This window comes from Mercurialis annua, linkage group LG6 (genome assembly GCF_937616625.2).
Source record: "Mercurialis annua linkage group LG6, ddMerAnnu1.2, whole genome shotgun sequence".
NCBI lineage: Eukaryota > Viridiplantae > Streptophyta > Magnoliopsida > Malpighiales > Euphorbiaceae > Mercurialis > Mercurialis annua.
The window spans coordinates 3,377,734-3,403,119 of record NC_065575.1 but is presented as its reverse complement, the minus strand read 5'-3'; the positions used below and the strand labels follow the sequence as shown (position 1 = coordinate 3,403,119).

General features: G+C 30.2%; 1 protein-coding gene and 1 long non-coding RNA gene across 2 annotated transcripts; both read left to right on the top strand.

Annotated features, from left to right (window-relative positions):
- Positions 1-1,671: 1,671 nt before the first annotated feature.
- LOC126653493 (uncharacterized) lies at positions 1,672-2,985 on the top strand. The gene is made up of 2 exons (XR_007632244.2): positions 1,672-1,762; positions 1,985-2,985. It is a non-coding gene; the product is annotated as an uncharacterized LOC126653493 (long non-coding RNA).
- A 13,046-nt stretch (positions 2,986-16,031) lies between these two features.
- On the top strand, positions 16,032-17,755 carry LOC126688384 (protein LATERAL ROOT PRIMORDIUM 1). Its single transcript, XM_050383056.2, has 2 exons — positions 16,032-17,046; positions 17,175-17,755. The coding sequence occupies exons 1-2, from the start codon at positions 16,299-16,301 to the stop codon at positions 17,507-17,509; spliced, it is 1,083 nt and encodes a 360-aa protein (XP_050239013.1). The 5' UTR covers positions 16,032-16,298; the 3' UTR covers positions 17,510-17,755.
- The last annotated feature ends 7,631 nt before the right edge of the window (positions 17,756-25,386 follow it).

The following is a 25,386-nucleotide window of genomic DNA, read 5'->3' as shown; positions in this document are numbered from 1 at the left end:
TATTTTATTGGGATTAACCTAAATATAATAGTCATTATGAAATATCAATACTAACTTTCATTAACTTCAACCATTTTTATTATATTCTATAAATCGTCATTAGTTATCACTTCATCCAATACAAAAATTAATAATAAACTTACTTTTTTGAAGTTTAATTATAATTCCAAAATAATAATTAGCTTCTCCATAATATAACTTAAATAAATTTAAAATATTTAAATAATTAATTAAAATAATTTTTGAAAGTTAATAAAAATTAACTATTTTAATTTTAATTTTTTAGTTTTAATGCAAACTCAATTTTATTTATTTTTATGGCACAGTAGAGGTATCTTTTATTTTTAGAAAAATATTTAAAAAAGCTGGAAGTGAAATTATTTATTTGTTTATTTCATAATTATTTATTTTCGTTTGGTCTTTAAGGGAGAATTGTAACTGTATAATGGTCAACTTGGAAGAGAGATTGGACGGTGATAGAATTTTGATTACATTTTATGTGATTTAACAATTTGATGTGACTCGATGGTTGAATTTAATGCACAATTTTGGCCCCATTGTTTATCTTTTGCTTATGGAGAAAACTGAAAGATAATTTTTGAATAATTACTGTGAATTTATTTTTAGAATAAAAATTGATATAAGATAGATATATAGCAGATTTAAAATCTATTATGCCAAAAAAAATTAATTAACCAACTTCATAAATAATTAGCAGATTAACAATATATTATGCACAAAAAGTTAATTTAAAACTTAATTAACAAATTATCATACTTTGTTTTTGAAATCGGATACTTTTTTTAGTTTGAAATCTTTTTGATGTTTATTTTTTTTTATTTTTTCATTATGTGAAAAATAAAAATTATCTATCAATAAAAAAATATTTGTTTAACATTTTATTGTGTTGGAAAGAATAAATTATTATGTTATTCTAAAATTGATGTTATAAATTATTTCATAAATTTTAATTTATTTAATTTTTATTAAAAAATAGACTAAACTGTCAAAATAAGTTATAGTTTTAATTATATGATCTCTTATTATATTTCATATTAGATAAAAATATTTTAGCGAAACTCATCTCACCATGTAAGATTGTAAAAGTTTCGTTGTTAGTATAACACATGATGTAATTAAATTAAACTCTCTAATAAATAGAGCACATAATATTTGACGATTAAGTTAATGTTTTAATTAAAATTGAATAGTCTCAATAGATGTAGTCTAATAATGTTTTATATATGTTTTGTAGCATTTATCTGTTGTATTAAATTTATTAATTTATATGTCAGATACAATTGAGAAAAAAGAATAAAAAAGATATAAATTAGTACATTTATATTATTATTTTATTATTGTATTCAGTTACTTTTGCTTTAAAATGTTCAAACCGAATCGAAAATCAAACAATAAACTTTTATACAAATAAAAAATCAAAGCAAATTGTATTTATTAAATAACTCAACGAACTATACACAGTTATAGTTTTGGTTTAGTTTGGTATGATTTTACCGTTAAGTTAATGAGTTTTGCATACCCTTAAACATAATAAATCTTTAATTAATTAAAGAGAGGTAATGATTATGAAGTGGGTTAATTCGTAGTAAATATAATGACACAATGTAGATGAGATTCGTGGCTTCAAAAAGCTTGCCAAAAGACCAAAGAAGAAGGGGCCTAAGAGCTTCTTGATCACTTTATCTCTTTCATGTGCCCTAGCTTTACATATATCTTCAGCATGAACATTCAAATACAAAAGGTATTATATTTAAAGCAACTCTCATTGTTCCCCTCTGTTTAAAATCCAAGTACTATATATAAAGGCTTATCATTTGAAAAAAAAAAACACACCTTTTAACTCCCATTCGTTTACATTCTCACTTTTTAAAATCTCTAATTTTGTCCAAATTTTTACATATTATCTTTCAATTGCACTTTTGAAATATTAAACTAATGATTAGTTCTCCTTCTATTTTTATAGGATCAATGTCTTCACCTTTGTTACTTCATGATGTGCATGTGACTCTCTTTTTGGCATCGCAGACTGTTTTTCCTGGCTCAGATTCAGTATGGTTACCAGGCTGGGGTCCATCACCATTGGGCACCACTCAAAAGGAACTTTCCTTCTCCACTGTCTTCTCCGGTTTCTTTCCTTTTCCATTTCTACTACAACTCGTCCACTTCCTCGTCATCTATTGCCATCTTCTGTGTTGTCTTTGTTTCACCCTCGAGCGAAGGATAAGAGCATTGTTTTTTCACAACTGGATGGTTTACTTCTACCAGAAGTGGATGTAGCCATGTATTATTTTAATACTACATCTAATTCTTCTGATAATCTTTTAGCTTGTATGTTTGATTTGGATATGTTTGAAAAGTTGGGTCTTTTATAAGAAACTTATGTTGTTGAGTTTCCATTGCCTGGTCTCTTTTTTAATTTCTCACCATCTATACTTTATGTTTGTAACAATGCTCCTTGCGATTCTCTTCCGAAGAGAACTGCAAGTTTTACTAGTTTTTTTCCAATGTCTACTCAAACATGGAAACGTAAAAGAGCTATGTTTGAAGTATCTTCTGATATGAGTGATCTTCCATTTTCTATGGATGTTGTTTTGCCTGTTCAGATCTCTACTTCTTTAGTGAAACCTTCTTTGGAGATTCAGCCACCACAAACCAACACTACAACTACTAGGATGGAGGAAGCCAACCTTGATTGGCCTCAGTCGGGTCCATGAAAGTATTATTTTAGAGCTGCCAGGGTCCTAAGATAACCCTAACACGGACCCAGTTGGTTTGAATCATTAAGTCCCATAGTCTGCATGTTTTTGGCTTTTTAAAATGAAGACACACTCAAAAGCTACTATTATGTTTGTTGCTAAGTTAGGTTTTAATAATCTGTTTAGAGTAGACTTTTCAGGTACTACATGAGGTTTTTTGGTCTTTTGGCATGATCATGTACAAATATCTAATACTACTCCTTTTTTTTACATGTACAGTGACTCAATTAGTGCTCGGTTTGATGTCATTTTCTTTCACTTGCATAGTTCTCCTAGCAGCTTGAAGTTTTTCTATCTATTCACAAGTTGTTACTACCTTTTTATGCCTTCATATGTAATTATAAGGGAATTTAAGGTAATTCTCCATCCTTTTGAAAAGAAGACCGGTGAGCCATATTTGTTTGGTTCTTTTACATTATTTTTACGATTTGTTTCTTCACTTTCTTTACATGATTTGGGTTTTATTGGTTTTCCATTTACTTGGAGTAACAAACATCAATATCAATTATTAGTTAGGGGAAGATTGGGTCGAGTTTTAGTTTCACCTACCTGGTTTACAAGTAATAGCATTGCTTATGTTTTGCATCTTTCTCCTATTGGATCTGACCATGAACCTATTTTACTATCTACTTGTCATGTTTCATCAAGAAGGGATATATTTTATTTTGATAAGCGATGAAGCTCTTTGGATATTGGCAAACATATTATTTTTATAGTTAGGGATATTCTAGTGAATGATACGTTACTATTTCAAACTGTCATGAAGCTTAAACATATTTGGAGGTAATTATTTCTTTTACGCTCTACACCTACTTTTAATAGTCACAAACATATTATTTTTATTCGAGAACAACTGGATTTGGCTCATTGCTACATATATTCAATGGCTGTTTATTAAGAGTTTGGAGCAACAACTTCTCTAGACTCAACTGCACAAGGAGACTTACTGGGCTAAAGAAATATAACATCAACATGGCTCACTTATGGTAATAGAAACACCAGTTTCTTTCATGCGCACACCAAACATTGTCAACAACGGAATAATCTTATTGTCTGACAAGATGCTACTAGTACTTGTATTACTCATATAAAAGCTTTGATTAATTCTCATTTTGAGTATTTTTATATGACAACTCAGCCATCCAATATTTCTCAAGTACTTGCTCATTTTCCTTTGAAGGTGACTCATTCTATGAATGCCACTTTCATTTCTCTTGTTATTATAAAATCAGGTCAGCTATATTTTCCATTCACTTTTCTGAATCCCCGGGCTTTAATAGTTTCACTGTTTATTTTTTCATACTTATTGCGATTTATTAGGCCCTTCTATTACTTTGGTCATTCAAGAATTCTTTAGGCCTGACAAACTTTTGAAGTGTTTCAATCATACTCAAATCCTTTATTTCCAAGATTTCCTCTTCCATTAAAGTCTGCGATCTTAGGTCTACTAGTCCTTGTACCATTTTTTTATAAATATATTTTTAAGGTTTTGACTTTTAGGTTGTAGCATCTTCTACTTATTCTTCTTCCAGATACTTGGAATGATTTTATCAAAGGTAGGTCTATTGCAGATAACATTCTGCTTCTTCATTAATTGTTTCATTTTATATGTCATCAGAAAACAAAGAGAAATTTATACATGGCTTTGAAATTGGATACCAGCAAGGCTTATGATTGTTTGGAGAGGGCTTTCTTATTACATATTCTTCATAATTGTGGTTTTGCTGATACTTTCGTTACTTAGAGTATGGCTTGTGTTACTACAATGGCTATTCCTTTTAGTTGAATGATTGCACTTATGTTCATATTACTCCAACTCCCGATCTTTGCCAAGGTGACCTATTATTTCCTAATTAACAAATATGTTCAACATCATCAATTACAGAGGTTAGTGATTAATAACAATTGTCCTTTCATTTCTCATTTGTTTTTTTTTTCATATAATGCTGTCATTTTTATAAGTGCTTCTACTGCTAACACTATTTTAACTATCCTCAATAACTATGCTCTTGCTAGTGGCTAACAAATAAACTATGATAAATCTTCAGTTTATTTTGGAGCTAATGTACCTGATATGCTCTCCTCTTCCATTCTTTCTGCTTGCACATGTCTATTTTAGATCTTACCAGAACATATTTAGGCTTACCTCGTGTTATATTCAATTCTAAAACAGCTTCCTTTGCTTACGTCCTTCCTAAAATTAAAAGCAAGCTTCTTAGGTGGAAAGAACAGTTTTTCTTTGAGTGGAAAGGAAATCTTATTAAAGGATATAGTTTTTGTTATTACCGTTTACCTAACGTGTTTCAGATTACCTACTTCCTTTTGTAAGTAGATTAATATATTGGTTTTAAATGTTTAGTGGGGTTTTTAACCTAAATTTCATTGGTTGGATAGGGATACTCTTTGCCTTAGCAAATAGAGTGGGGTTGAGTTTTAAGGATTTTAAATTGTTTAATCAATCTCTTCTAGCTAAGAAAATGTGGAGAGTTAGTAAATCACAAGATTTCATTTTGTTTCAATTATTAAAAGGTCATTATTTTACTCATAAACATGTTTTGCATCGTACTATATGTCTCAATCATTCTTGGAGTTGGCATAGTTTTTTATTTGGGTTTTCATTGTTAAAGCAAGGGTTAATATGGCATATTAATTCAAGTACTCTCAAAAACTAACTCTTCAATCTCCTTGGGTCCTAGTACTTCATCGCTTATTCCACGATTAAATTCTGGTATAACTCATGAATAAGTTCCATTACATATCTTTGGACTTTTATCTAATCACTACAAGAAACACTAGAATTAGCAGCAAATATTTTTGCTGCTAATAGTGCTAAAATTATTACTATTAACATATAGCAACAAAAAAAATTGTGGCATGTTGCTGCTAATAAAACGTTGCCTTAAGTAACTGGTAACAAAATAATTAGCTGTAAAATGCTGCTATAACTTAACTAATGGCAGCAACTTTCAAAATTAATGCTGAAAAGGTTTTTTAGCAGTAAAATCAAATTAGCTGCAAAAGAATTTGTTGTCAAATACAGAATTCCTTGTAGTGAATACAGATTCAAATTGGAATGTATCTCTTATTCGTCATCTTTTTACCCCTCCTCATGCCTTACTATTTTATCATTGCCTCTTTCTCCATTTAGTAGGACTGATAGATTGGTTTGGATGCATACTATTCTATTCTGTTAACTGCTAAGTCTGGTTATTTTCAGGCATCAATGGAGAATTATGCTTTTACGAACACTAATCGACTTATATATATTCCAAGGATGATTGGCAAAGTTTATGGCTTCTTCATATTTTCCTTCGGGTAATTTGTTTATGGCGTGCTATTTATGGAGCTCTTCCTACAAGGATTACTTTATCTCGACGTCAGTGTCTTGTGTCATTAAAGTGTGTTCACTGTGGAGTTGTTAAATCAATGGAACACCTCCTCTCTTTTTTACCGTCGGTGCAACGTGTTTGCTTCTCTTATCTTCTAACCTTATTGACCATGGATTTTTCTTATTTTTCTTTTCATTTATTTTAAAAACAGATTTTGCATGAGCTTTTAATCATGGATGCTCCAAAGTCTACTATGGGATTGTGTTGCTATTTTTACTGGTATATTTGGAAATGTTGTAACATGATTCTCTTTTAACAGGTCTACCAGATTGAAGTGGAGGTAGTAAATGCAACAGTTGCTGTTTATAATAATGAATTTATTTTTTTACCGTCTCATTTCTCTTCTTCTTATTCTCCTGTCCAGATTCTATTTATGCAGGTTTCTTGTGTTTTTCCTTTGTTAGGTACTTATCAAATGAACTTAAATTAAACTTTATGCTGCTACTTCTTATATGGATCATTGTGATTTTATTGTTGCAGTGGCCAACGTAACTAATGGTAATATTGTTAATCATTTTTATGTTTAGTATCGTCATATTTGGGATCCGGGTATTTTAAAGTTTCTAGTTCTACGTGAATTTCTCACTTGAGCAAGATCTTGTGGTTGTGAATCGAGTAATTATGGAGGCTGACGCTCTTCAGGTTTCACAGTCTGTTCATTTAGGATTTGCTGCAAATTACAGAACTCGGAGAATTTATCAAGATATTCGACGTCTCTGAGATTTGTTTCATTTACTTGGTTCAGTTTGTTCATAGAACTTTTAATACTACGATTCATGATTTAGCATGCTCTGTTAAATGTTAACTTTTTAGAATCTTTGTAATTGTTGTATGTTACTCTTTTATATATTCAACTACTATTTCTGAAAAGAAAATATAAAAATTATTCGTAAAAAAATTGTTTTATTAAATTTTATATGAAGACACAACATAATATAGATAATGTGACACCATGTATCACATTCAACCACAATAATTATAATTTATTCGAGTAAAATTACATTTCGGAAATTAAGATTTGGAATAATATAAAAGACTAAATTATAATTGAACATTTTAACATATTTATTTTAATTAACTGGCGCTAAAATTTATTTTTACTCTTATGGTCTCCCAATTAAAATAAAACATTACTTTAAGTTTTATGTTGGATGCCCGTCTACCTCGTGCTCTCACGCTCTGTTAATTATTGAAAAAAAATTAATATGAATTTTCACATAGAATAAATTATTGGAGTTATAATTTTTATTATTTGCTAACTTTGAAGTATGTGATCAGGCTCGACTACCTCCAAAGAGGAATATAATGTAATGTTTTTCTTAATTGAAGAATTAGAAGGAGTAAAAATAAAATTTAGAAACCAGTTAATTAAAATACATATAGTTAAGGGACCTAGCTATTAGTTTAGCCTATATAAAACAACCACTTTAGTGTATGATATGCATGCTGTACAAAACGACAATACTGAAAATCCATCCCACCGTTTTATCTGACAAAATCTTCGGAACCAAACGACATACCAAATCAGATGCATGCATTTTCCTTTTTTTGTTTGGACAAACGCTCTCACACTTTACTCTTCACTCCCATTCTATGTAGTGTTTTAGAAACCAAACCGAAATCGATTAGATTAGCCGGTCCGATTGGTATGTCGTTTTTTTTGGGATCACATGTGTTTTTTTTACAACAAAATCCTTTCTAAAAATTTGATCCATTCCTTCAAACCTAGACCTATCCTAAATCCGACAACAAATTCCGTTACAATTATATTGGGGTGAGTTTTTGTTCTTAAATAATATAAAATTGACCATTTATAGGAAATTAAAATCTAAGTATAATAAAAACAATTATTCCTAATGAGAAAATCTCTATAAAAAGAAATAAAAAAAATAAAAACTAAGTATAAAGATTTTTGGGTCACTACTATGTCACTTCATTTAGACTCATTTTGGACGGTTATATCGACCGATCCATAAAATAAGAAAATCAACATCCGGAGAAATAAGAAAGTCGATCATACAGACCTTTTTACTCGTCACTAAGGATCGACTTCCATAATTATTATACATATCGTGTAATCCAAATTATAAAAGACCGTGTTTAAGTTTTATAGATCAAATACGATTATTAATCGTGACGTGCTCATTTTTGTCTAATAGTAATATTTAGACAAGGATGACCTATATACTAGCCCTAAATACAATAGGTATAAACATATGATAAATCACTTTATTCATTGTAATGTTGAGAACGGGATCTTACGGTTTACCAGCCCGCGAACCAAATTTAAAATGTGGTTCAATAAATTTAGATAAAAAATCGCTTGAACCACCAAATTATTAAACCAATGAAAATAAAAAAAACAGCTCGTTTTTTTTATTAATTTAGTTATTATATGTCTTTTTTAATGTACAAAGTTTATTTATAGGATTTAATAGTGTTTTCGAATTATTTTATAAAAAATAATAATTTCAAGAAAGGGAATTATATTATATCTAGTATGAAAAATTATACTATATTTTATTCTTATTCAAGTAATTTAGCTGGTGGTTACAAAAACCAATTAAATTATAAACCGCCGGTTATTACCAATTTAACTATCGGTTGGATTTTTAAAAACAATGATTTGTCAGAAAATCGTCACAAGCGCTTGAAGAGAGAGTGGGATATGCACATACAAAGATGCAAAGGCAAGAAGAAGAAGAAATGAATGATGGAAAGTAGTCATGTGACTTTAGAAAGATACCACAAAACTACAAAAACTAAAGGCAAAAAGGCTCAAAAACTACTCACCTTTCATTTTTTTTTCAATAGCACCCTGACCTTGCAAAATGTTCAATAGCACCCTATTTCGTATTTTTACGTTTCAATAGCACCCTAAATTAAAAAAATTAAACAATTTCATTATTATAAGGATGAAAGTATTTAAAAAAAGTAAAATTAGGGGCTATATTATACTTTTTGTTGTATGGTCAAATTTAAAAAGGTCCTTTAACTTAAAAAATATTCAAATATACCCTCTCCTTCACTAATTAAAAAAAAATAAACATATCCGACCCACCCGCTCGACCCGTCCTCTTTCCCGACCATGCCACCACCCACCGTCAACCCACCGCCGCTTGGAGGACGAGCTGCTTGTCTTCCCCATGGAAGACGAGCTGCTGCTCGTCCTCCATGAGGAAGACGAGCAGACTCGTCTTCCTGAGGAAGACATGCTCGCCTTCCATGGAAGGCGAGCAGATCTGCTCGTCTCGTCTTCCTGGAAGACGAGCAGATCTGCTCGCCTTCCATGGAAGGCGAGCCGAGCAGATCTGCTCGCCTTCCATGGAAGGCGAGCACATCAGCTCGTCTTCCATGGAAGACGAAGAAGTCGTCTTCCATGGAAGACGATTCCCGACAACGTGTCCGATGTGATTCCGGAAAAACGGGGTCGGAAGTATTTTATTTATTTAATTTATATGAAATAATTTATTTTTATTTTTTTTAGTTTAGGAAAAAGATGGTCTTTTTGTATAATTTATAACATTAAGTAATATTTAAAACATTTGATAAATTTGAAGGATATTTTCTGAATATTATCCAAGTGAAAAGAGTTTAATTTGATAATTTAGGGTGCTATTGAAATGTAAAAACACAAAATAGGGTGCCATTGAACATTTTACAAGGTCAGGGTGCTATTGAAAAAAAATTGAAAGGTGGGTAGTTTTTGAGCCTTTTTGCCAAAACTAAACAACAAAACTCTTTATTTACAAATACCCACCCCAATAATTACAAATAATTATTAGTGTACCATTTTTCACCTACATTTCTATTACGAAAGTATATACTCCCTCCGTCCCGTTTAATAAGTCCCATATTCTATTTTGGGATGTCCCATTTAAAAAGTCCCATTACTATTTTTAGGATGTTTTTCTATTGAATACCCTATTTTACCCTTATTTTAGTTATCTTAGAGGAGCTCTATGGAAAATTCCACTATCATTAATAGGGGCAAAACATGAAAAAACATGAAAAGACATGAATAATTAATATTTTCTTAATCTGTGTGTAAAGTCAAATGGGACTTCTAAAGTGGGACGGAGGGAGTATATATATATATATATATATATATATATATATATATATATATATATATATATATATATATATATATATATATATATATATATATATATATATATATATATATATATATATATATATATATATAAAGAGACACATATCTTTATAAATTAAATAAGATTAGTTATTCTAAATGTGCACATTATTTATTTGTTGTAGTGTTAAATTAAATTAGTCTTTTACTATACTAAATTTTTTTGTTATGTTTTAATTTTATTTATCATTATTTACGTATACATTTAATTGAAATAATTACATGAAAAATCTTACTATTTTTAAATTCATTTGATGAACTTAATTTTGATAAAAATAGAATACAAAGACTTAATTTCAATAAAAAAATATAAAAGAAAAATATTACTTACATTAGTGATGTGCAATACTTGTACTTTATATAGGGATAATGTCATATAAGTTCATTTACCATATACGTTTTTATATTTTAATCATAATTTTGCTAAAAGTTGTTATATCTGTACACCAATTATTATTTTTGACTAATTCATATATTGTTTGAAAATCTGGTGAAGATTGCCGATGTAGAAGCCGAAAGTTGTTACATTAGCTACGTCAATGACATGTCAAATGAATTATTTATATATATATATTGACAAACTTTATAAATTTTTGTAATCTGATCACAAATTATATACATTTTTATTAATCTAATCATGTTCGTAATTTGATAATTTATAATAATTATAAAATCAAATTATTAACTTTGTAATTGAAATTTATATAACTTTATATTAATAAATTTAAATAAGTTTTTACTTTCCTTATAATCATGAATTTTATAATTAATTATTAAATTTTGATATTAATAAAAATTTAGATTTATTATATAAATGTACAAATGATTTTACTATATTTAAGAAAGAAATTGTGAGAGGTCTCGCACAAGTTTCCCTAATACCGTGTTTTAATTTCTATTTTTTTTTCAAAACAATTAAATTATACTAAATAAATATATAATTTTTTTTCATACTCTAGGATCTATTTCACGTTAATTAATTTGTCTCAATTTGCACATCATACTCATGTGGGTTTTATATTTATTAACTAATTAAGCACATTAATAATTAATTTTTATAATAACTAATTAAGTAAAGGTCATTATAATTAAATTAGCTCAACATATATAATACCGAATTTATACTTAAAAATAAACTAGTCAGAAATAGGATGTACTGGATTTATGAGCTTGGTACATTTTTATAATTTAATCACAAGCTTTATACTTTTTTATAAGTAAAGTTTATAATTTAACTGTAAAAAAAATTAAAATATGTGAATCTGTGTGTAAATAATTCGAAATAGCGTGTCTTAATGTGTTACTAATGCGATTAATAGTAACAACTTTTGATTTTCATATCAGTAATTTTCACTGAATTTTCAATTAATGTTCCAATTTGCTAAAAATTGTTGGTAAATGAATATGATAATTTTAGTAAATTACGATTAATTTGTAACGTGTATAATTGGTAAATTTATATAATAATATTCCCTCCGTCCCAATAGAGTTGTACACTTTGAGAAATTTTTTTGTCCCAAAACTCTTGTCCACTTTCAAAAGATAACTAACTAACTTTTAAACTCAATTTTCTTATATTACCCCTATTTGAAATTCACTAATAAATAAAGTGAAAGTAATTGCTAATAGACCCTATATTAAATAGGGGTATGACAAGAAAAAGAAGGAAAATTTTACAAAATCCATAAACAATAATTACTTTTCTTAAACTGTGTGATAAAGGCAAAGTGGACAACTCTATTGGGACGGAGGGAGTACTTTTTTTTATATAAATACATACATTTAACTTAATAGAAGTATAAGTATCTTATTTGTAACAATGTATAAGGTCAATATTCTATTAAGTATAGGGGTAAGATATGTATTTTTCCAATTAAACTAATAAACTATTGGTAAAAAAGAGAGAAAGCAAATATAGAGAGGGAGAGGTAGGGAGGAACCCACCTCATGGTCTTTTTCTCTTTTAGATTTCTTTTCAGGAAACAGTATAGAAAAAGTGTGTGCATTTGTTTCTCTAGAGATAATAAATAAAAGTGAAGAAGAAGTGGAATAAATAAGTGATGATAATGATTAGGGAAAATTACACTATTAATATTTGAACTTTTCTAAATTTATTATTTTAGTATTCAGATTTTTATTTTTTATATTAATATTTTCATTTATCAAAAATATATTAAATAAATACTTAAATGTATTTTTCAATTGCCGATATGATAGATTATAATTGCTCCATTATATTAGTAAAAAGGTATGAATTATTTACAAATAAAATTCAATCTTTCATTTTTTTAATAATGGCTTAATGTCACAAAAAACTTCGATCCTTTATCTATTTTTCAATTTTACTCCGATGTTATAAGATCGCCAATTGTACCTAAATGCACATTTTTACGTTTTAATTGTACCCAATTTTATAATTTAGACTCTTTTTTATTCGAAAAAAATTCAAACTTTTTTTACAAATGACTTGTTTGAACTCTTTTAAAAACAATTCAAATAAATAATTTATTTGAACTTTTTTTCTAAAAAAGATAGGTCAATTTACTATTTGTGGATACAATTGCAAGTGAAAGATATGGATTTGGGTAAAATTTACGATTTTGCAACATGAGAGTGAAATTAAAAAGAGGCTAAAAGGTTAAGGTTCTTTTTAGGACATCAGACCTTTAATAATTTAAACACAAATTATAAAACTCGGCAACACAATTTTTTTTAAATTTGACATTTTACAGTTTGATATCATTATTCAATATTGTTTCATTTGTTAAAACCTATCAAAAGATGCATTGCTTTGGTCCACAATTTAACAAAAAAATAAAAATTAATTACATATTGTAATAAATTACAATTCTATCGCCACATTTAAAAATTGTCAATTTCGTTTTTTCATTTTATAATTATATCATCGTTTGGAAATTAAGTGATCTTTTGTTGACTTAACAACCGCAAAACGACATAGCGCGACATGTCAAATGTCATAAGTAATATGATCCTGTTGCAAAGTTGATTCAACTCAAAAATCAATTTAGGATCACTTTCTTTGTGATTTTTTTATGAAAAACATCAATTATTCAAAAAATCTCTTGAGTAAATTATGATCAAATTACTCGTACATCTAACTTGTCACGCCATGTCGTTTTACAGCTGCTAAGTCAGCCATAAATTATTGGATTTTTGAACAATTATATATTGCAAAAAAAAATAAAAACACGGTAAATGACACTGACAATCTTTAAGGGCTGTGTAAAATGAAAACAATAATTTATATATCATCAAATTTTAAATTTATTTTTCATTGTATTGATTGTCCAACTGAAAAATGACTAAACACAATAGTTTTTTTTGGCTAATCACCTTAAAAACTACTGACCATTCATTTTTTTCAATAACACCCCGAACTTGTAATTTCGTCAATTGCACCCTATTTTGTATTTTTGCGTTTCAATAGCACCCTAAAGTATTAAATTGAACTCTTTTTATTTGAAAAATATTCAAAACAAATCCTTCAAATTTTTGAAAAACTCAAAATATTATATAATGCTTTTAATTATACATATAAACCTTCTTCTCTATAATAAAAAATATATAAACAAATAAATTAAATAAAAATTCACCGCCTCCTTTCGGACCCGCCGCCGCTTTCCGTCACCATCTCCCTTCGAACACCGCTCTCCATCACCGGTCTTCCATGGAAGACGAGCTGTACGTCTTCCATGGAAGACCAGCAGATCTGGTGATCTTCCATGGGGGAGACCAGATCGTCTTCCCCAAGGAAGACGAGCTGGTCTTCCCCAAGGAAGGCGAGTCGTCTCCGGTGGGTGGCGGGGATGGCGGATTCCGTTTTAAGTATTTTATTTAATTTTGAATTAAATAATTAATTGTATATGTATCTAATTAATTTTTTTTATTTAGGATTTATTTGAAATTTTTTAAGTTAAGGAACTTATTAAAATTTGTCCAAGTATAAAAAGGTATAAAATGACCTTTAAATTTGATTGTTTTATAAAATTTAGGGTTAATGTCATAAAAATTCACCAACTTTACACGTTTTCTCATTTTAATCACGCAGTTTAAATTTTCTCATTTTCATGCACGAACTAACATTTTTTCTCAAATTCTTGCACGGTGCTGAGGTGTCATGGATCCATTGGTGTAATTCGCTGAGGTGGAGGTCATTTTGCATCAATGAATGAGTGACACCTCAACACCATGCATGAGTTTGAGAAAAAGTGGTAGTTCATGTATGATAATGAGAAAATTTAAACTGCGTGATTAAAATGAGAAAACATGTAAAGTTTGTGATTTTTTTTGACATTACCCTAAAATTTAATCCTTATAATAGTAAAATCGTCTATTTTTTTTTTCTAAATTAGGGTGCTATTGAAACGTAAAAATACGAAATAGGGTGCAATTGACGAAATTGTAAGGTCGGGGTGTTATTGAAAACAAAATGAAAGGTCGGTAGTTTTTAAGGTGATTAGCCTTTTTTTTTATATATTTTTTTTTATCAAAGATGACTAAACACGCTAGTTTGATATATGTTGGCAAAAAGTACAAAAAAAACCCTCGATTTTTCTCAAAAATGCAGATGAGACTTTTTACTTTTTTTATGCACAATTAAGCTCTCATGTTTTGAAAATTGAGCAATTAAACTTTAGTTGTTTTAAAATCGAACAAATAAACCCTTTTAGTTTATTTTTGGGACACTAACCCCCACAAATTTTCGGTAAATATTTTAAACATTAAAATTATTTTTGAACTTTTTTCTTACATGATTATGAGAGACATGTCAGTCATTAACAAGCGTTTCAAATGGTGTTGGACGAAAGGAGTTATTTGTTATATTTGAAAATAAAGAAGGCTTAATTATACTCCAAAAGTAAAAGGGCTGATTTGTATTTTTATAAAAATTACGAGAATTTTTTTATACCTTTTGCCATATATGTTTAAAATGTTACAATACGAAATTTAATATTATTTAATCACACTATTATATCACAAAAAAATTAGGCACCGCTAGTAGAGTTTTTCCTAATGATTATGAGGAATTAGGAAAGAAAATAAATAAAGAAAAGAGAGGAAAATGCTAGAGAAGAAGAGAAAAAAAAAAGGTTAAGCAAAGCCAAACAAATAACAACAGCACCACATAAATTTCATAATTTCATTTGGGTTAAATTATTTTTGCAAATTGGTTAAATATTTTTAGTTATCATCTTCATCTCTCATCTCTCTTCTGCAACTTGTTTAATTACTACTGCTATCTGTCTCTTTCTCTTCCTCTGCAAAAACACTGCTGCTTCTGCTCCATCTTCCCAAATCCTTATCTTCCACTCACAAAAAAGAAACAAAAAATCTAAACTCCAAATCTCATCACAAAAGCCAAACTGACAGTTAATGGCGTAGACTGTAAACTGTAGTCTGTAGTAGTAGTAGTAGAAGCAGCAAGATTTTGTCTTTGTCATTTAAATATTTAGCCTCAACAATGGCAGATTTATCACAGTTTTTATTGAACTGATCAAGAAACAAAATCTCTGAAACCTTACTTTTTGACCCCACACTACACTCTTCTCTTACATAACACCTACATATCCATAGATTTTCTCATCATTCATAGTCTCTCTCTCTTCTATAATTGTAATAAACAAAAAAACTAAAAAAACAAGAACCACCCAGTTTAAAATTTGTGGGGTTTTTTTTGATTGGATTTGATTTAAAGAAGCTGAATTTAATCTCATTTTATTAGTTGTGGCTACTACAAGGAGTAGGCAGCTTTTATCCGACTCCTCTGGAGCTTTTGCAGACTGGGCGGCAACTCAATCTTCTTCCTCCGCCATCCGCGGCGTCGTCGCAGGTCCCGACGAGCTTTCACTCGGCTTTAATGCCGGACCTGCTGCTGCTGCCGTTGCAGCAGCTGGGCCGTCTTGGTCTAACTCAGCGGCAGCTGGGAGAACGGTTAACTATGGTATTCCACCTGAAATGGGGATGTTCGTGGTGGCTCCGGCGGGTTCTTTTAACCACCACCACCACCATCAGCAACAGCATCACCATCAGCATGATTCTTCTGGTTCGTTTAATCTTGTTAGTGGTGTGCACGACTCGATTAACAGTGGTAATGCGGCTACTGCTCTTGGAGTTGGCGTTGGTGTAGGTGTTATTCCGCTTCTTACGGCGGCTCCGTGTCTCCCGCCGCAAAACATGGACGATCAAGATTTGCTGAATAGTGGGCGGAGCAAGATTAGTGGAATCCAGTTCTGGCAGAATCAAAATCCATATAGTAATAATAATAATAATAATATCAAGAAAAGTTCACTTCTTGATCATAACAATTCCGTTAATTTCTTTCAAACTGGTATCAACAACAGCGGCGGAGGTGGTGGAGGTGGTGGCGGAGGTGGTGGGGGTAATTCAGCTTCATCTAGTACAACAACGTGCCAAGACTGTGGTAACCAAGCTAAAAAAGATTGTACTCACAGAAGGTGTAGAACTTGCTGTAAAAACCGTGGATATGATTGTAATACTCACGTGAGGAGCACGTGGGTACCGGCGGCGAGGAGGAGAGAGCGGCAGTTGATAACAACCGCCGCGGGTGGTGGTTCATCTGGCTCAACTTCTGGTGTCAAGAAACCTAGACTCATAAACTCACAACAAAATACAGCCACTTCTCATACTTCTACTTCAAATACTACTCCACCAAGAAGCTTCGACACCGGCTCTAGCCAACAAGGTTTGTTTTAATATTCAAGAAAATCATTAGGGTTTGTTTAAAAAAAGTTAAAATCTTGAATAGGGTTTCTTGAATTTCTTGTGAGATTTTTAAATTTTTTGAATAGGGTTTCTTGAATTTTCTTGCAGATGTGAGTTATAAGGATTCATTACCGGGTCAAGTACGTGCACCGGCGGTTTTCAAGTGTGTTAGAGTGACAGCAATGGACGATGGTGAAGATGAGTATGCATATCAAGCTGTGGTCAAAATTGGTGGTCATGTTTTCAAAGGGTTTCTTTATGATCAAGGAGTTGAAACAACAAGAGATGGGTTTCCTAACCTATCAGAATTGCATTTGGGTGGTGGTGCCACGGGCGGTGGCGGAGGATCGTCGTCATCGCCGATTGTCGACCCATCGGACGTTTATGGTGCATCTGGTGGAGGGTTTCTTGGAGGTTCCGCTTATGGTAATCAAATAAATTGAGGTTCAAGTTCATGCATTTTTTTTCAAGTCTCCTTACTTTGGCTAATTATTATCAATAGAATATTTGGTAAGTTAATTTCTCTTCTAGATCTGTATGTTAAAAACTTTTATGTGTTCCAAATTTTCAGCTTCTTGATTCCTCATCGCTATGATTGCACTGAGAAGATAATCAAATATCAAAGAAGCTACATTTTTAGAACAACAAATAGATAATAAAAGCTGAAAAGAAATTTTAATTTCTTGTTAGATCTTCTAGATATATGAATTCTTGATCTTTGTGATGATTAAATCAGTATGCTTTTCTTGAAGTTATAGCCTTTTTTTTAATTTTTTTTTCATGTTCATTATTGTTTGAGTACACAAGTGATCAGATCTACAGTGTAAAGTATTCATTTTTTCATCATAAAAATACATTTTGTCATGATTCATGAACCTCAACTAGCTTTTATGTGTTGCAAATTTGTCTTGCCCTTGTCAAAATTTCCCCATTTATGCTAATATTTTCTCATATTTGTTCCATCAATTGTTTTATTTCAACCATACAAAATGCAGCCTAACATTTTGTTGCACCATTTCATATTTCCTGTTAGGTTAGTTTGGTTACAGTAGTTCTTCATCAACTAGAAGTAAATATGGAATCCATAATTATTGTTCTCCTTTAGACTTTAGCATGAGAAGTAGTTGCCATGTCACTATCATTATTGCCAAACAAGAAAGAAAAATTACTTAAATGTCCTTTTCAGACCTTTTTTACTTCTAACATTTTTATAATATGGACAATCTTGAAATTTCATGCACTCATCAATACATAATGTACTTGTTTCATTAGATTTGTATCCTCATTTTTTGCCCTACATTCTGATTCTTGTTCATGCATTGCTTCTCTACTTGCCCCCATTGTTTTTCTTTTTGATGAGTTAAATTTGTATTAAGAAACCGCAAGTGGCGAAACTCTAATTTTCAAGAGTTTTACGCAGACTTAAGGCTGTGATTCTTCAGAAATATATAGTCACGGAAAAATAATATGTTCCGGATTTCTAAAATTTGACTTTTATAGAAGAAACCCGCCTTGATGAAGCAATCTCAAAGATTCTGCGATTCCGAATTTCTCAAATAATTTTGCCCCATTGTTTGTTTTTGATGAATTGAACCTGCCATTACAATCTTTTGTTTGGATTTTGAACAATGTTTTCAAACCAAAAGTTGTTTTTTCTTGTTGTTCTTCATCTGGTATTTGGCTTGTAATGAGAATATAATACTTGAAAGATGCTCAATTTATGTGTGACTTATCTTTTTACTTATAATTCTATGTACAAATGTTGACTAATGTGGATTAACTTTAAGTTGATGCATGTATTTAATGCTTTTCTTGGCTTTTTTCTTTCTGTCCACTGTTGTGTTGTCTCCCATTGGATCTTTACATTTATTTTATTATAGATTTTGTCATGTGATCATAATAATTTTATATTCTTTCTCTATTTTGTTTAATTTATTTAATTTTTTCTTTTTTTTTTATAATATGTTGCATTCCACATTTGAACACTATGCATGAACAATGAGTAATAAATTATGATTGATGTGTTCTTTGATATAGATTATTTTTTAACATTAGTGTCCATATATGTTGCTTGTTCTATAATCCATAATGCTATAACTTTTCTACCCTATCTCTGGTTTTTTTTGAGAAGTTCCATGCTGAGAGATGATAAAGTTTGTTCTGCCATTTTTGGGTTATAGCTTCTTTTTCACACTAAAGTTGTATATTTTAATGGAGTCATGTCAAATTGTCAATCAGCTCCTTAATTGCTGTGTTTTTGGTTAGATTTTGTTGTACATGATGTATATTGTAATGTGTACACATGTATATATACTTCATACAATAGAAAGACTATTTTATAAGTGATATTTTAAGTTTTGGTAAAAAAATGGCGGGTTAAATGTTTTTGCGGTTACTGAACTATGCATTTTTTTTTATAAAATGGCTACCATTGTTTTATTTGTTACATTTGGATAACCAAACTTTTATTTTTCTAACATGAGGTTACACAATCACTTCCGATCAATAATTACTTATATGGCCGATGAATTGTTGGGTATCCAACTTTTGCATGTAAACAATCTTTCGGCCATATAGGCGATTATTGGCTAGAATTGAGCGAGTAACCTCCTATTGTTGAAAAAAATAAAAATTAGGCTATCAAAATGTAACAAATGAAAAGTCAGTAACCGTTTTATAAAAAGTGTATAATTCAATAACCGCAAAAATGGCTGTATGTTTGTCCTTCTAGTTTTAATGAAAACCTACCGTCTTGCTTGTTCTTCATGCTTGACAAGAATGCTCACCAATATTGTTGATTATTTCATTTTATTGAACCAACATTGCTAATAGTTATTGAACACAAGATATATCAACACTTAATTGTGGCTATTGCTTGCTGACAATGAGGTTTTGAACTAGGAATTTGCTTACTTTAAAGTTTGAAGTTTTTGGTGGATTGATTATTTGATATGGTATCAATGTCTCTATGAACGAACGGAAGGTATAGAGTTCGTTCCTTGACAACTCTCATTTTATAAATAAAATATTTAAGCACTGCTAAAATGTGTATTTGCATGCGGTAACTGTTAGAAATAACAAAACTATCGGTTGAATTTTTAGGTGAATTGATTATTTATCGTGTTGCATTCTTTGGTGTTAAACTATAGAACCGGAAAACTAACGATTTTGCAGACAACTCAATAAGTCATAACTTGCAGTATTATTTACTGCTACTGATATTCTTGAAATGTACTGATTGAGCATTTATAGTAGGCTGATAATTCTTTCAATTATGGTGTTTGTTTTCATTGTTAAGTTTATTTGTCATGTTCATATGGTGTTTGGGTTTTTCCTTGTACATAGCATATGCAATTTTGGATGTTTCAATTTCAGAAATGACTTGATATGATGTGATTAGATTATTTATCATGCTTGGTCCATTTGCTGTCATTTCATGAAAATAATATTAGTTCTATTATACAGTACATAATCTTTTTCAGAATCCGAAATGCATGTTAGAAATTTCAATATTTGATGATATAGTTGGAATAAGAAACAACGAAACAATAGAGTTTTGGAATTTTAAAAGTATTTTGCGGAAATAAAAATAAAATGATGAAATGCGGGACTCGATAAGTTTAAGTGCAACATGTCGAAAAATGTATATGCGTTAGGGTTTTAAGAGTTTATGAGTATGTGTATCTTGTTTGTATTTGTGATGCAGTTGTAACACTAATGACCTGTATATTCATGTGCTGTATTTGAGGTTGATAGTTGAATTTGTTTTAGCATATGATGGTAACTACTTTTGTCAACTTAACTTCGAAATTTATGTATTTTTCATTTTGGGAGACGGATGCTAGAACTTGAACTCAAGAAGTCGATTGGATATAACAATCTCGATACTAGAAGTAAAACTAAATTGATTTTTATCTTCGCTATTAATAAGAAGCTAGTCGAATTGAAAGATTGTTATATAATATTGAGTTTGACACCTCGAATTTTAAAGATTGAACTCGAACTCACTTGAACATGTCAAGAACCGAGCTTGTTTGTATTATATATATTAAACTTAATTTTTTATATAAAAGTAAGTCCAATTTTATAAATATGTAAATTGATATAAGAGAAAAAAGAAAGTAGATTAACTGAACTTCGAGTTGACTCGTAAGTCTTTCGAGTCCGAATGCTTGAATTCAGTTTGGTAGTTGCTCGAATAGTCCAAGTTAAATTCGAGTAACATCAACTTGCTATAATGTATTCTTCAAATAATCCATGTGTGAACTTGTTTTACCTAAGAATTTTTCGCCAACGATCAAAACAACATGTTTAGAATTGGAAATCTGTTCACCAAGATTGGACTGATAGGAAAATCGGTGAGTTTTTAAAAACTGATTAAACTCGTCAGTTTCTTGATAATGGAAAATCTTACACTATATATTTTTTGATATTAGACCATAAAAACTGTTTGGGACAGACCATAGATTTGTACTCGACCTGGTGAACCGGTTTAATTGATCAAGCCGATGTCTATATCAGTTCGGATTTTAAAACACTGATCTATACATCAAGTTGTTGCTTCTTTCACCAGCAAGTAGGTGCAACTTTTTTATCCTTTGTTACCTTAACATAGAGCTACAATTAAAAGTTGAAGTGTGCATGAACCTACTAACTGCTTTAAACACATCAACTTATATTCTAATGTTTTAATTTGGTTTCAAAGCCAAGAAAAGAAAGGAAACAAATTAAAGGGCAAGAGAATCTCTACTTTTTTGTTATTTGTTTGAAACCTTAGTTCAGTTTATACAAGGAATACCAACTTAAGCAAAAAAGCACATTGTTGGAGAAATCTGTGGGTGAATTCACCCATTAAACTGGATCATTATGAACTTTTTAGAATGTTATGATATTTTCATTTTTTTAGTAAAACATCTAATTACACTTTACTAAAAGAATTCATTTTTTAAAAAAATTCTTGATGTTTTTTAGGATATATAGGACTATTATTATTATTATTATTATTATTATTATTATTATTATTATTATTAGGGTATTTGCAAATGAAGCCTTTTATTTTTGTAGCAATTTAAGCGCGTTTTCAAAATGTTACATAAAAAAGTCCAACATTTAATTTTTGGACATTGTTTTGCCTAAAAATATTATCTGGCGTTGTTGCATTCACTAAATACTGTCAAAAACGACATAGTTTGGAAAGAAAATTGTTTTTGGGTTAGAAATGTCGAAAAGTGAAAGGTTGAAATTTGTATGACACATTTTAAAAAATATATTTAAATCGCTACAAAAATAAAAGGTTTTTTTTTGTTGCAATTAACCCTAGCTCATTATTATTGTTATTTTATAATGGAACTGCTGTAAGGCAGGAGTTTCAGAAACAACTTGGGGGTTTGAGACAAAGTTCTGTCTTCCAATTATCAATTTCCAATGTCACAGTTTCCTGAAATGTATATTGCTCAATATTTCATTTTGATACTTAAGGCCAAAATGTTGTACAATATTCTGCTTTTGTCCCACACTTTCAAAAGTGAATGTGATTCTCTCTTTGTTCTTTTATTTTATTTTCTTGGCTATCATCAATGTTCAGAAAATGCCTTTGCCACTTTTGTGGAGTAAGAGCATCGGTAGGAGAGGTGGAGCCAAAAAAAAAAAAAAAGTTGCACTTGGAGGAGATATAAAGAATAGTAGTATAAAGAATTTAATTGCATCCTTACATCTTTTTGAAGAGTTAGGTCTTATAGAGTCGGTTTGGTTCAGCTGTTGTAAACTGTTTGATTTGTTAGATGAAATCCAACAAACGATAATAACTCTTTCAACAATACCATTCGAAGCTTTTCTATTTCAAGCGTTTGATCGACTCTAAACCAAATATGACCTTAAAATGAGTAAAGATAATATGTCAAATCGATTCTAATAAGATTCGGAGTGAACCAAAAGATTCTACTATTGTATTGGTATTCTAAGTTCCTTATAACTTGATACCAATCATTAAGATTTGATTGTTACTGCTTTAGGGAGAAATTTTTTATAAGGTGGGTAAGGTTGTGTCAAAAGTTTATAAGAATAAAATTTAAGGTTGTGTCATGAGTTAAGACAAAAAAATTATAATATTGACCTATATTCATATTTTTTTGAAGATTTTAAATAATAAAGTGGTCAATTGTCCATCATAAACTCTTCCTAGGTCCGCCCTGATTAAGGATATGTATGTTGACATGTCATATTTCTATCAACATTTTGTTTTATGGGTTTTTTAGGGTTTGGACACCAGAAAGAAAAAGGGAGGTTTTAGATAGTTGATTGATGTTCTCACGTCAGTTTGCAGATTTACTTTTTCTTTTTTATTTACACAAAAATGGTATTTCAAAATCATAACTTTGTTGTTTCCACCATTATGAAACTGATATTACCGAAGAATTTTCACTTGTTAAACATAAGATTGAAACAATAAGGCATTACACATTTGATTAGGTCAATGTAATATTGAATCCTTAAACTTTTCATTTCATAATAAATTAACCCTTCCGTCACAAAAAATGTAAGACCGAAAAAATACTAAATAAGGACTTAGTATCAACAATATCAATACGAACGGACTGGATTTTAATAAAAGTGTAGGAATTCAATGCTAGATAAGTGCCGGTATCTAAAATTTCATTTTGCCAAACAAAAATAATAGACACTGTAAGATATAAAATTTTCATCTAGAAGAAGAGGTAATTATTAATTCCAACCGATGCTTTCTTAATCTGCTAAATTAAGTTCTTAACCTACTTGGAGTGCATAAACGACATTTACCTTATTAAGGCATGAAATTTTAACACAAGTTAAGGTAACAAAAGCATGAAATTTACCATAAACTGAGGCACCAATGTGTCTTGGTGCTTGATGACTATATCACCACATCATCGATCGACATAGCTAATAAATTTACGCATCATTATATGCTTAAAGTTTTGAATTAATTATATCACATTATTAATATTATTTGATTACATGTTATAATTTTATTGATTTTATCCATAAAAAACGCGACGAGCATAGTCTACATAAGTATTTCTCAGATTTAAGAATCTTGAACAAAGAAAATATGTTGCCTATATAGAGTCAATGGCATGATATATTATTACTACGATGTCAATAATTTAATTTAATTAATTAAAATATTTTTATATTTAATGATGTATTACTAGTTATGTCTACCAATGACATGATGAACATATTCTATTTAAGAATTTCGTAATGGTATGATAGAATATTATTGACTCTGTCCGCAAATGACGTGGACTACATAGCGTATCTAAGAACGTTTGCTAGATGCATTGCATATGAAAGCATGTGGATGGGGTTAGAGATAGAAGTAATGAAGCAATTATGGAAGCAATGGTCAATTTATAATAAGATTTGCTTAACAAATTTTAGCAAACAGACAGAAGTTGAAGAATAGTGAAGATTCCCCAACCTAGCAGCTGTTTTATATCTTCTTTCTTTTTCAAAAGGGTGCAATTGATGTGCCACCGGGCCCTGCCAATCAATTCATATAAGATTGAGACACTGTTGTTTTATTTCAATCAGCCTATAAAAGATTGTTCTCACTTAATTAGAAATTTCAGATTCCATAACAACAGGATTCCGATTCTTTCTATGTTGAACTCGCCCGTAGGATTATGTAATTCTAAAAGAAGAATGAGCGGGAGCTCAACACGTAGGTCTTGCCGTATTTAGGCTTTCTATGAAACTGGAAGTAATAATTGAATAAGCGAGAAGCCATGTTAAACAAGAATTCATGGCTATCATCTGGATCCGGTTTGAGCCTTTTTAACCATCGAAATAATTCATATAGGGTGTATCGATGACTCAATTTCCATGTTTGTCGATCTATGAAATAACCACGCAAGATGTAATCTTATATAAGATGTAATCTTATATAAGATTACATCTAATTGTTTTCCATTTATTTTTTAGCTTTGAAAATATTATTTCTAAGATATTTAGTTTCGTTTAACTGAAAATCTGAAATTCTCATTATAAAAATTAAAATATCAAGAGAAATGTACTTCTAGATAGAATTACTACGGCTTTGAGAGATGAGCGAGTGAATTAAAAAAATCAGTTATGCGTTCCAATGAGGAATACAATTATAATTTTATACAATCGATAGAATACCATTTTATCAAAACACAGAATCGGGTCAAAACTCGGGGTCGGGACTCGAGGTCAAGACTCGGGCCGGGTTTGGGGCCCCAGGTTGGACTCAGAATCAAGATTGAGATTTGAGGTCGGGCTAGACTCGAACCGGGATTAGGGTTGAGATCCAGAGACT